Below are 14,421 nucleotides of genomic sequence, written 5' to 3'. Positions count from 1 at the left end.
CTGGTGATTCCAAGATTGGAATTCAACAACAGAGTCTTGGCATCGCAAGTTCTCTGTGAGACAATTATTGTCATTTCAATGTTATTCTTACCAAAAACAAAAAACAAGCATGTTCTGGATAATTTGGAGAACCATGATTTCATTGCGCAGGTTTTGTTTATGAAGGTACTGGTGCTGTCAGGGACTGCTTTAAATGTCATGTGCTAATGAAAAGAACAGAAACCAACTTAAGGTGCAAATGATGCATCTTCATCAAATGAAGACCAAAAATGTCATGGTACAATGTTCAAATGCTGATTATGTAGCGACAGAACAGACAACATCAGTGGGGGGAAAAGGTCATTAAAAAACACATGCAAAAGAATGAAGTTGGGCCCTTATAACATACACAAAAATTAACTCAATGGACTAAAGACCTCAATGTAAGACCTAAAACTATAAAACTCTTAAAAGAAAACACAGGGGAAAAGCTTCATGACATTGGATTTGGAAATGATTTCTTAGATATGACACCAAAAGCACAGGCAACAAAAAGAAAAACAGATTAAGTTAGACTACATTAAAATTCAAAACTTCTGTGCATCAAAGGACACAATCAACAGAAGTAAAAAAGCAACCTGTGGAACTGAAGACAATATTTGCAAATCATCTATCTAATAAGGGGTTAATAGTTAGAATATATAAAGAAGTATTTCAACTCAACAACAAAATAACCCAATTTTAAAATGGACAAAGGACCTGAATACACATTTCTTTAAAGATGATATACATATGGCCAACCAACATATGAAAAGATGCTCAACATCACTAATCATGAGAGAAATGCAAATCAAAATCCCAATGAAACATCCTTTTAAACCAAAATTCTTAGCTCCTCAGCATCCTGAATGAGGTTTTTATAAAGGAGACCAACTTCAGATAAAAGAGGACTGTAACACGGCAACATTTTCAAGTTTTAATAAATCTAAAAACAGGTTCTAAAATGCATCTTATAGGTTGAACAACATATACACCTTTCTTTTCTGTTATATGTATCCTTTCTTGACAAAACAGAAGATACATCAAAGAACATTTGATCAACAAGAAAATAATTTTTACTTAAACTGTTTTTCTCACTGAATAGGACTGTGCAATTTTAAAAACTTACAGGTATCTTGGAAAGAAAGCTTTGCAAATCTGTAACACTCACAGTCCATAATACTCCTACTGTTAATTTTACAGAACATTCTTTGAGAATATTCTGTATGCAATCAAATGTTAGCATTAACTAAAACCAACCACAGAAAGTAAGAGACAGGTAAGCACAGAAAAGGTAAAAGGCACATATTAAACACTGGACCACGATTTAGGCCTAAAGCTCCACTGTGAAATTCCACCACAGCAAATGCCATCACGTAACATCAGAACAACCGCTGAAGACCACTGTGACGTCTCTGGGCACAGCTTATAAAAGAGTTTTGCTCATCTGGTTAAAACATTCTATAAGCAAAGTTTTAAAATCTTGTGCAAAAGCTTTCCGTGATAGATCTCTATTGAGAAAACAGTCATCGTGTGTACCATTTCATCCTGCATGTCCAAACAACTTGATTAAATCTTGGCTGTGTCACATACATGCTAGAAAGAAGCCAATGGCTGCTTATACCTCCTTGGGTCTTACAGTAGTTAATATCTTTCATTATTTCATTTGAGTCTCACAATCCTATAAATTAGAAAGATAATTTAGCATAGTTTACTGATGAGGAAATAGAGGAAAATTAGATGACTTGTGCACAATCACCTGGCTATTGTGCAGACCCCTTTGTCTTCTGACCCCTGGCCAATACTCTTTCTCCAGTAGCCATGCCTACTCTCTTTTCCCCTCTCCTCCCTAGGTACAGCAGACTTACAAAATTCAACTAAAAGCCACATACACTCAACCGAGTAAAAACCAAAGAAACGTCTCAAAAGCCTGAAGAACACATTTTTGAGTACCTAATAGGTGCAAATACCTATCAGACACTGGCAAAATTACAGGGGGTGGTAGAAATTAATACAGTAAGTCTCTCCCATGTAGGAGGTTAAATTCCTACATCCCTGGATTCACACCATCAGTCTCACAGGAAACAGGAGGAAATACTTCCAGATAATTCCTGGAAGGTATCCATTTCAAAAAATTAGATTAGAGCATTAAACGGACTCTTTTCCTAAATCACCATATTCACACGCTCAGAAAATTATCAATGTTAAGGTTACGTTTTCAAACAAATCCCTACCACTTCAGATAGAAGTCTGTTATACTTGTATATCCCCTTGTTTCATTTTGCAAATCATACCCAAGCCTCCCCTGCTTTTCCACAAACTTCAGCAGTGCCAAAGTCACCAGACCTGGTCTCTTATCCACCTACTGAAAAAAGCAGAAAATTACCTCAACGCCTCTTTCCATATTCACTGTCCTGATCCAACTCCACAGAAGAGCAATTACAGCTCCCTAGATTTGAAGCACTAGCTCACCCGGAGAGCTTTCACCAAAATAAACATGTCCAGGGCCTATTTCCCAGAGATTACAATTCAGTAAGCCTAGAGTGTGGCCCACTTCTTATTTAAAAACTACCCATTTAAGAAAACTGAGTTGAATTAGCATATGAGTGAACACATTTTAACATTCAAACATCAAACACATTTTGTGTTTGATGTACAAACACAGAACTCTGCTATTCATTCGTAGGCTCAACTAATATTTATTGAGAATCTTACAATGTGCCGGGCAGGCTTCTAGGCCCTGGCACTCTCGGCTGTGCTCCACAGCACTTTTATCCCACTGGGCAGACAGAAAGTAAGTCAGATAAAAACCAGTTCAGGAGCAAATAAATTCTGTGAAGAGAAATGAAGCTGGATAAAGGATTAGAAAGCAACTGGGGGGCAAGATACATGTATTTTACATAAGGCTGGTCAGGGAAAGTCTCCTGGAGAAGGCAACATCTGACACAGCTCCCAGGGATGAAGCCCTGGAGGAGGAGCTAATGGAGGCCCCGCAGTGTTCTCTCTGATCCACATCCGGCCAGGTTCACCACACACAACGGTCTTTCTGACTCCCCAAAACTCAGCACATAAGTAAGACCTGGCAATACAAGACAAAACTCAGGTGTCAAAAGTAAATGTTTCTAGGGCCTCCCTGGTGGCGCAGTGGTTGAGAGTCCGCCTGCCGATGCAGGGGATACGGGTTCGTGCCCCGGTCTGGGAGGATCCCATATGCCACGGAGCGGCTGGGCCCGTGAGCCGTGGCCGCTGGGCCTGCGCGTCCGGAGCCTGTGCTCCGCAACGGGGGAGGCCACAACAGTGAGAGGCCCACATACCGCAAAAAGAAAAAAAAAAAAAAAATTTTTTTTAAAGTAAATGTTTCTAGCAATAATGCTATGAAATGTATATTCTGTGGACCAGTTTAAGGAAAGAGGCGAATCTAATTTAACTGGGTCTCAATGGATGAATATGACTCCAGTTCACAGAAGTGAGGGAAGGAGCTTTTCATCAGAGCAAGAGCACCAACAGCAGCACAGGAAAGAGAAAGTACAAAGACAAATCTAAAATATCAGAATAATCCTGTTGACCAAAATTAGAGGATATAAAGGTGAAAATGGAGGTTAGGGTTAGGACAAGAATGCCTTTACCCATTTTCATCTAAAAAACACCTTATTTATCCAAGACCAGTTCAAAAAGTCAGTTTTTCTATGAAGTAATCACTCTAGCCCTCAAAGGCAATTACTTCTATGTTGCCACCCACTTGGCTCTGTTCATGTCTAATACCCAGAGATGACGTTTTTGTCACAAAATCCACATTCTCCATCACTGTCATCTCTGTTCAAACACAGTACCTAACACGCAAGCAGCATACAAAATATATTCGTTAAGGGAAGGGATGTGCGAACAGATGTGTATGTATGACTGATTCACTTTGTTATAAAGCAGAAACTAATAAATAAAAAAAAATAAAAAATAAAAAATAAAAAAATATATATATTCGTTGAATTAATTCACATAGAGTAAAATGGGATGAAAGGTCCAAAGATTGGAAAACTTAACAGAGTAAAGATGTCAATTCTCCCTAAATTGAGCTATAGGATTAATGTAATTCCTATCAAAATCTCAGCAAGGTATCTATTTTGTAGCCACAGAAAAGCGTCTTCTAAAATTTATGTGGAAAAGCACAGGCCCTAGAAAATAGCTAAAACAACCTTTCCAAAGAAGAATAAAATGGCAATGATCACTGTACCCAGTATTATGGCTTACTATATAGTACAGAGGTACAGTAATCAAGACCATGTGGTACTGGTGAAAAGACAGACACATATGTCAATGGAAAAGAACATGGAACTCAGAAACAGACCCACCCAAATATGCCCAACTAATTTTTTTTTTTTTGAAAACTGGGCCAACCTTTTTTTTTTAAAAACCCACATTTGTTTATTTATTTATTTATTTATTGGCTGTGTTGGGTCTTCGTTTCTGTGAGAGGGCTTTCTCCAGTTGTGGCAAGCGGGGGCCACTCTTCATCGCGGTGCGCGGGCCTCTCACTATCGCGGCCTCTCTTGTTGCGGAGCACAGGCTCCAGACGCGCAGGCTCAGTAGTTGTGGCTCATGGGCCTAGTTGCTCCATGGCATATGGGATCTTCCCAGACCAGGGCTCGAACCTGTGTCCCCTGCATTAGCAGGCAGATTCTCAACCACTGCGCCACCACGGAAGCCCCCCAACTGATTTTTGAGCAAAGTACAAAGTAATCCAATGGAGAAAGAATGGCCTTCTCAACAAATGGCGCTAGCAGGTGGATATCCACAGGCCACAAACAACAAACAAAAATATTCAAATGGGGGCCTCCCTGGTGGCGCAAGTGGTTGAGAGTCCGCCTGCCGATGCAGGGGATACGGGTTCGTGCCCCGGTCTGGGAGGATCCCATATGCCGCGGAGCGGCTGGGCCCGTGAGCCATGGCCGCTGAGCCTGCGCGTCCGGAGCCTGCGCGTCCGGAGCCTGTGCTCCGCAACGGGGGAGGCCACAACAGTGAGAGGCCCGCATACCGCAAAAAAAAAAAAAAAAAAAAAAAAAAAATATTCAAATGGACCATGAACTTAAAAATTAAACAGAAACTTATAAAATTTTTAGAAAAAATAGGAAAAAATCTTTGGGATCTAGTGAAAGACAAACCACAGACTGGGAGATAATATCTGCAAACCACATATCTGACAAGGAGTAGTATCTAGAATTATAAAAAGAACTCTCAAAATTTAACAGTAAAAAACCAAGCAATCCAATTGGAAAACAGGCAAAGGACATGTACAGACATTTCACTGAAGAGGATCTACAGGTAGCAAATAAATACAGGAAAGGATGTTCAACATCTTTAGCCATCAGGCAAATGCAAATTAAAACCACCATGAGACACCACTACACATGCATTAGAATACCTAAATTAAAACAAACAAAAAAACCAACCTGTCTGTACAAAACGCTGGTGAGGATGTGGAGCAACTACAACACAAATTAAAACCACAAAGAGATATTACTACATACCTATTAAATTTTTAAAATAAAAATCACTAAATGCTAGCAAGGACACAGAAACTGGATCACTCATAAATTGCTAGCGGGAATGTAAATAGTACAGCCACTGGGAAACAGTTTTGCAGTTTCTTAGAAAAAAACGAAACATGCAACTACTATATAACCCAGCAATTGCACTCTTTATGTTCACACAAAAACCTGTACACAGGTGTTCACAGCCAAAAAGAGGAAATAACCCAGAAGTTCTTAAATGGGTGAACGGTTCAAGTGTGGAACATCCATACCATGGAATAAAAATGAAAAAACTACTGATGCACACAACAACTTGGATGACTCTCCAGCGTATTATGCTGAGTAAAAAAGCCAATCCCAGAAGGTTATATACTGTATGGTCTATTTACGTAACATTCTTGAAATGAAAAAAGTACAGGAATGGAGGCCAAACTAGTAGCTGCCAGGCTGAGAGCAGAAGGGGAGTCGGTATGGCTCCACAAGGGAGGCAGGAAGGATCCTTGTGTGAAAAGGTTCTGTGTCTTGAATGTATCAATGTCGGTTTCCTGGTTGATACAGCACCATCTTCTAGAGCAGCGGTCCCCAACCTTTCTGGCACCAGGGACCAGTTTTGTGGAAGACAGTTTTTCCATGAGGGGTGGGCTGGGGGGTGGTCCAGGCAGTAACGCAAGCGACGGAGAGTGGCAGACGAAGCTTCGCTCGTGCACCGGCCACTCACCTCCTGCTGTGCGGCCCGGTTCCTAACAGGCTGCGGATGGGTATCGGTCTGGGGCCCCGGAAGTTGGGGACCCCCACTCTACAAGATGTTACACTGGGGGAAACTGGGCAAAGGTTCATGGTCTCTATTTTTTCTGCATGTGATTCTACAGTCAAAAATTTGTTTTAATTTAAAAAATGAGATGGAAGGCAAAGTTATTAACCTTCGAAAAGAAAAGATGCTGCTTGGGAGAAAAAGAGAGATGAGAGAATGGGTTAACAGAGGCAGAGTAGCCAGAAGATGGGGGAACCTTATCTCTAAACTCAAGTTCAAAGCTAACTGTGTTGGAAGGGATGTGGGTTACCAAAGAGAAGTTCAGATAGCAGAACTAGGAACTTTAAAGGAATTAAGAAAACTTGAAACATCAGTTAAAGTCTATGAGGAGCATGAGTAAGAACCAACAACAACACAGTATTCCCTACTTGTCTCACTGCATCTCAAGCACTATTCTTTTCTTGCTGATTTATCACAGAGACTGTTAGCTTCTGTTTTATCTATAAAGCTTCAAAAGTAGTCATCACTAAAAGTGAAAATTTTTCTAAAAAATTGTATCACCACAACTTGCATGTCCCTATGAAATTCAACATAAAGGAACTTTACTTCAAGAATTATAATGTAATCCTAACAAGAATAAAAATTAATATCATCTCTATCTTAAAGAAAAGGATAGGGATAACAATAGGTCCAAAAGAGAGAATGTCTTACAGTCACATAAAAATGAGTGATGAAGGTAAATTAGAATTCCAGATTCTCAACCATGGTAATGATTACTACAATATTCATTTTTTTCTCCCTCACACAAAGAATCTTCTTTTCTTCCTCTTATGTAAATAAGGGTGCCCTCGTAAACTGGGGACTTCCAAAACTTGCTGATGTAATGAGCAATGTTTATTTCTTTTTATTAACATCTTTAATCTTTTATAATGCATCTCAGGAAGGTCTGTGGAGCTTGAACGTCCTAAGATGCCTAAGTAGAAAAGGTGCACGTGAATTTTCCCAAAGTTGCACCACCATTCGTTTTGAGATAACATTCTTAGACTAAACTGTCAATCACGCCTGCTAAAACTCAACCAGGCAACGGCGTCAGCCAAATTACAACTTCACTTTAATCAACAAGTAGCCCCCGAGTGGTTATACCCACCACTGTAGAGGCACCAAGGACACAATAGTAATGAAAATGTGGAAATGAAGCTCTTGCTCTTGTCTAGTCAACAGGCAACTACAATAAGATCTAATGAATGCCAAGATGTGAATAAATACAAAGCGCCAGAGCCCCACAGAACCTTGAGAAGCCACCCCCACCAGCAGCAAGACAATCAGACAACCGAGGGGGAGTGCTAAACGGAGACCCTAAAAACGAGCGGCTATCAGCCGACTGAGAAGTGGGGAGGAAAAAACGTTAACCGACCAACGCAAATATTTATAGCCATTCACCTCAAAACACACAAGAAAATGATCTTAAGAGGAGAGGACTCCTCAAGAGAATAAAAAGAAAACTTTGGCAGTAAAATCTGACAGCCAACAGACAAGTGGTAACTGACGGGGCAGATCAGAGAAAGATAAGATCTGAAAGATGAGCTGGCTGTGTGGAGACCCAGAAGACACTGCTTGGTGCCAGTGAAACCAAGAGAAACTCATGAAAACACAGGCACTGGGCACCTCCAAGAGTGGGCTTGTGGACAGGTTGTAAAACAGGAAGCTCACGGCTGAAACTGTGAATTAGAATTCCAGAACTCCTCTCCAGCTCACAGTGAAACACTATCCTGTCCCTTCCGGATACTGGACTCGAGGACAACAGGCACAGCAGGAGGGGAGAAGGGATGGAGAGGAGGAAAGAGCACAGCAGGGGGATGAAATGGCGCTCCGCTCCCTAAACGGTGAGGTTCCGGGCCCTCTCCTTCCCTCCCGGCGACCAGGATGCCGATGCCGGCCGCTGGGTGTACACCCTTCTCTAGGCAAGAGTCTGGGAAATCTGACACACACACTCTACCCCCTCCCTCCTCCACCAGCCCAAAAGGACCTCTGGATAATGACAGTTGAAGATTCACCAATGAAGTGGCCCTACCAGATCCCCCTCTATTGAAGCTCACAGTTTACAAGCCCCATATGTGTGATGAGCTGTTTAAGCAGGAGGATCCTAATTTTTCATTTTAAACCTCATTTGACTTTAAAAAACTATGTGCTTTGATAAAATTTAAAATAAGACAATGGCAGGCACAGGAGGAGGGAAAGGAAACGTGAAGGAGGGGTATCTAAGCAGAGGGTTTTACTTTTACCTTTTTTATACACAAGATAATTAATAACAGAATTTAAAACAAATCGCTCCCAATCCTAATAAAAGTACATGCCAAAATGGGGTACCTAAAAAATAAAGAGTACTCAACCTGTATATCCATTAACATAGATGGCGACTCCACTAAAAATTGTAGATGAAGCTCCATCCTTCTGTATAGCAGCATCTGATCGAAACTGTTGCTCCAATTTCTGGACCTTGGCAGCCATATACCCACCCTAGAATTAAAGAAAAGGTAAACTAATCACAAAAGTTTTATTTTTCTTCCCACCCTCTCCTTTTTAGAAAGAAATTTATATTTAAAAAAATAATAATAAAAAGGCCTTACTCTGTGCTAGTAACCAAGGTAGAAGGATGACATAAGGTATAATGATAAACATGAACCATAACGCAAGGCAATAAAACAGGCAGGTCAAGGGAGACTTTTCCCTCTGTCAACTCAATGTTTAATAATTCTATCACATTGTTACAATGGTAAAAGTTCCGTTAAAAGAGGGAAAGGGTTAAGTCAAGGTTAATAAGTGTAATGCCACAAAATATTGTTCTTATCTGCAAAATCAAGCAAAAGTTATACCAAAGCTTAAATCAATTAAAAATTTGACAAGTGGTCCGTAAGAATATATTTTGACTGGCTTCCACTATCTTCTGTGTATGGGAAGCTTAAGATTAATAAATTCAAGTAAAATGAAGCAGTTTGACAAACCAGTAAAGTCTTCCATACATGTAGATAAGAATACAATAAATGATTCAGTGGCTAAATTCTGGATCTAATCAATCTATTTGGTAGTACTACTAATATTCATAACACCAACCTCAAAAAGAATATAAAAACATTATTATTTTTGCTAAAGACCTTGACAAATCTATGAATTCAGCCACACCTTTCCTGAACATCGAAATAATTAAGGTTAATCGATTAAGACTATCAATTTTACTTTATCAATAAGGTCTTTAGAATAAAGCTGTAGGTGTCTAGAAGTGGTATATATTTTTTTCCAAAATGGAAATGACTTCATTGTTTTTGATTATTCAAATATTACATGCTGTCAATTTTTTTTAAGAAAATTTAAATTAGCTATGATCCCATTCATTGCTAACATTTTGGGATCTTACTTTCAAAGTTATTTCTGTGCCTCAGAACACAAGAGGTTTTACACAAAGAGGATCATACATAATAACAGTCCTTTATAATACACCCTTTTAGTTAAGGCCATCTTGCCAGCTTAAGAAATATACAGCTAAATGATGGGTGTATACTGTTCCATGGTATAGAGATAATCCCCTATTACTGGATATCTACGTTTTTACTGTTTTTCAGTATTATTAGCAATGCTGCAATAAAATTACCATACAATAAGTTCTGTGCACCAGAACATTTATTTCCTCAGGACAAAATTTCTCAAGGTTTAAGCTTTCAATACATTGTGAAAACACAAAGAGTTGGTGTCTAAAGTGATTTACAATTTAGAAAACGCCTTCAACCACATTATAAACTAAAAGAAGAATGAAAAATACCTAGACAGTTCAATATAATTATTTTTATTCTTTGAAAACACACCCATTTTTCCCAGTCATTCTCAGCTCGCTTCCTCCATCCACCTCGTCTCATGGTGGAGCTTCTGTATTAGGGGAAGAAAGAAATATATCAATTTCATAACAAAAGGTACTACTAATTGATATCTTATTTCAATATCAAGAAAAATGAGAAATTAAAATAAATTCAAATGTTCAATTCATAAAAGTTCAAAATATACTGAGGAAACTTTTTCCAAAGCATATCATTCTCTGGCTTCACAAGTGAAATTTGTTCCCCCCAAAACTCCTTACAGGTAAGTATCAGCTTTTAATTATAACTATTTTAAATTTTAATTTTAACAGGAAAAACTTTTATGCATTTCTGGGCATCAATCCTAACACCTTCTTACGTAAAACATCACCAAATCCAACTAACATACTGTGCTTACTTGTTAACATTAATTAGTGTTAATGGAACCTAAGAAAACATTTTCCTTCATGCACTACCCTATAATATGGCTCTTAAATTCTGTTTTTGCTATTACATACTGCACACTTAAGAGTACAGTCATAGTGTAATTCATCTATTATGCAAAAATCCTAAAAGAAGTCAATCAAAGCAACTAGGGGACATGATACAGAAAGACTATCACCAATAATAAATTGGCAAATCTGGCATTCTCCTTAAGGCAACACATGACCAACTATACCATGAAATCACCAAAATGGCTCATCTCAAGTGTCAGCTGGCTTAGTGGTGAGAAAGGTATAAATCAAAGCAGGCATTATATGAAATTCCTTGTCAAGTCAAATTCTTCTAACCCAAATGGCTACATCTTGGGACATGACTGCAATATTCTTCACAAAATTAATATGATCTCCATTTAAGTATTTTTCTTCTAGTAATTATACAGGTTAATATCAAAGGGTTACCATACACCACTGGAGATACATTATCCAAGATAAACTGGCTTTGATATGCTTTAAAAAAATATTTTCTTGAATAACACCTTAACATAGCCACACTTTATCCACACACATCAGCAGATATTTTCTTTCAAATATTTCTATTCTTAGTATATACAGGATTTATAATTTCTCCTTGCTGACTTTATATTAATTATGAATTTTTACTGTCTACTCTTAATAGGTGACTGAAAGACATGCGCAGAGAGTCAGAGTTGAGTCCAACAGAGACACAAGGGGCAGGTGGAAAGGGGTGAGAACAGGAGGCAACGTGATTAACCCTGATCAGGTGCTGTGGATGCTGGGGGAGAGAAGGGCTGCCTTGCTTTGTTTTGCCTTTTTAAGTTTGACGAAGGTAAGGGCATGGCCACCCAATGTGTTCACCCTGAGTCCCAGGACTGCCATCAGTGCTGTTCAATACTTCTGATTTCAAGAGGCTCACTTTGTCCAGTCCCTCAAGACCTCTCCCTTATCTTAAAGGAGTCTGGGAAATGTGTTAACACACAGTTCTTGACTTCATATAAACTCTGACTCTGCACATCTGCTCTTACAAGTAAAGAGTGTGGGAGTTCTGGCCACTGTACATTAAGAATGCATACTCACAAAAATTACCTGCAACTATTAATCTGCTAAATGAACATAAATTAAAGAATAAAATACATTTAAAAAGTTTAATTCATCTGGCCATCTACTTAAAAGCCTCATTTATTTAAGATCTACCAGGTACCTATTGCAAAAGGCCAATATGAAAATCTTTATCCATAGTTTAATGAGGGTAGACCAGTATGAAACAAAATCATTTTTAAAAAAACGTTTTAAAGGTTCTTCCCCGATTCCAAAGTAAAACAGCTATCCCAGCCAAATGTTTAAAGTTCTGAAAAGTGAAAGGAATGAAGGACTGAAGATGCAATTTCATCCAATTTCAAAGAATTTGACCTATGTACAGCAAACTCCTATTGGTCCAGGATTCAATTAAGATCAAGAAAAGGAAAAAAGAAATAAACATATTTCATTTTACACATTCAAATTCTACTTTTGAGAAAGTCCCATGACAAACAGTGAACTAGGTAATTTGGACCTACCCTCCCGCGGAGGAGGAGGAAAGCTAGACAAAACATAGTTTTAAAAAACTGCCTCACGACACAGAAGGCCTAGCAAATAATGAAAAATCCCTGAGCCAAGATTCAGCAGATGACAGAGGAGACCTGCCACCTCACATCACCTCCCCAAACTGGGAGACCCTTTCCCTCTGAGTCATCTGGCAATTCTCAAGGAGTGGCTGAGAACAAACACAGAGCTAAGGCAACAACAGCTAGGGCTCTCTTCCTAGGACACAGCTCTCACACCTGGGCGCAGGACCCCAGGATCAGAGTAAACTGGAGGCAGGCTGACCAGAGTATCCTGTCACAGGTCATCTCAGTCTCTGAAAGCAGATGCAGGTGACCCCGGGCTGCCCCATGAGTGCCCCACAGCACCTGACAGAAGGAAATATGGATCCTCTGAGGATGAGACAACTTCCTAAACTTCATATATTTCTACAAATGAGTTTGCAAATATAGTATCGACTACACAAATAAAAATCACCAGGCACACAAAGAAAGATCACATGAACCAACAGAAAAAAAAAAAAAAACAACAAACAGACCTACAGAGACTCCAGATATGGAATTTAAGGTAGACTTTAAATTAATCAAGCTTACCCTGCTCAGAGAGGGAAAAGACAAATTTCAGAATATCGCTAAAGAACTGGAATATATTAGAAATAACTAAACAGTGACTCTAGAATTGAAAGATACAATATTAGAAACTAAGAACTTAATAAATAGATAAAACCAAATAAAAGCATAACTGGGGGCTTCCCTGGTGGCACAGTGGTTGAGAGTCCACCTGCCAATGCAGGGGACGCAGGTTCGTGCCCCGGTCCGGGAAGATCCCACGTGCCACGGAGTGGCTGGGCCCATGAGCCATGGCCACTGAGCCTGCGCGTCTGGAGCCTGTGCTCCGCGACAGGAGAGGCCACAACAGTGAGAGGCCCGCGTACTGCAAAAAAAAAAAAAAAAAAAGCATAACTGGAATAAGTCAGAAGAAAATGTCCAGATAAAGCACAAAACGACGGAGAATATGGATGTGAGGAGAAGAGACACAGGGGGTACATGAGAAAGTCTAATTTAAATAAATTGGAGGGAAAGAGGAGAAAAACAGCGTTATATTTAAAGAAATAATGACTAAAACAGTCTAAAACTGATTAAAGATATCAAGCCACAAATTCAAGAAGCCCAATGAGCCCCAAACAGGAAAAAATAGAATCTATATCTAGACATATAATAGTAAAACTATGAAAAACTGAAGACAGAAAAAAAAAATCTTAAAAGCTGCCATGGGTAGGAAAATCAGAGATTCCATTCAAAATACTCAAAGGAGCAGCAATTAAACAGACAGCTGTCTTTTCAACAGAAACAACAGAGCCAGAAGACAACAGTGCTGAAAGAATATGATTACTAACTTAGAATTCTAAACCCAGAGAAATATTCAGTCAAGAAAGATGAAATAAAGGCACTTTCAGGCAAATAAAAAGAGGTTAATGCCACCAGCAAACTTGTCTAAAGGAAATTCTAAAGGATATCCCTTAGATAGAAGGAAAACTCTCTTGGGTGAGCGATCAAAAATACAGGAAAAAAAACCCCAAAAAGGAAAACAATAAACATCTGGATAAATCAATGTTAAAAACGGACTGAATAAAACTACAATGACAATCAATCTGTTACTGTTTGTAGCATAATACACAGCATACGTGAATCAAAAGATTATGAATAAAAGACTAGGGGTGAGCGACTTGTTTCTAACCCAGGCTCTGCCTCTACCTGGCTCCATTAATCTCTGGTGAATCTCCACCTCTCTGAGTCTCAATTACTATCTTGTCCGGCTCTCTCACTGTCAGACGTTTGGGTAGTTGACTACTAGAGTTCCCCTTGGTGCTCCACACAAGACACACGGAAGAACTATTGTCAGAAACCAAACATAAAAAATTAAAACTACTGTATTCGGGCTTCCCTCGTGGCGCAGTGGTTGAGAGTCTGCCTGCCGAGGCAGGGGACACGGGTTCATGCCCCGGTCCGGGAAGATCCCACATGCCGCGGAGCGGCTGGGCCCGTGGGCCGTGGCCGCTGAGCCTGCGCGTCCAGAGCCTGTGCTCCGCAACGGGAGAGGCCACAGCAGTGAGAGGCCCGCGTACAGCAAAAAAAAAAAAAAAAAAAAAAAAAAAACTACTGTATTCACATACGTTAGTAATGTACTTCAATTTCAGAAATTTGATTATGTAACAACTTTGATGTTCTACATGTTTATTT

The 14,421-nt window shown here is 39.4% G+C and overlaps 1 protein-coding gene across 8 annotated transcripts in view; it reads right to left on the bottom strand.

Annotated features, from left to right (window-relative positions):
* Positions 1 to 14,421, bottom strand: part of REV1 (REV1 DNA directed polymerase) — an 82,180-nt gene that overhangs the window by 48,268 nt on the left and 19,491 nt on the right. For all 8 annotated transcript variants that reach the window (XM_060117171.1, XM_060117173.1, XM_060117172.1 and 5 more), the window contains 2 exons: positions 10,152 to 10,212; positions 8,685 to 8,811 (listed from right to left, as the gene is read on the bottom strand). In XM_060117171.1, the coding sequence (XP_059973154.1) occupies positions 8,685 to 8,811; positions 10,152 to 10,202 (178 nt within the window). In that variant the 5' untranslated portion in view covers positions 10,203 to 10,212. The remainder of the gene's footprint in view (positions 1 to 8,684; positions 8,812 to 10,151; positions 10,213 to 14,421) is intronic.

Source organism: Mesoplodon densirostris, chromosome 14 (assembly GCF_025265405.1).
Source record: "Mesoplodon densirostris isolate mMesDen1 chromosome 14, mMesDen1 primary haplotype, whole genome shotgun sequence".
Taxonomy (NCBI): domain Eukaryota; kingdom Metazoa; phylum Chordata; class Mammalia; order Artiodactyla; family Ziphiidae; genus Mesoplodon; species Mesoplodon densirostris.
This window is presented reverse-complemented; position numbering and strand designations above follow the sequence as displayed.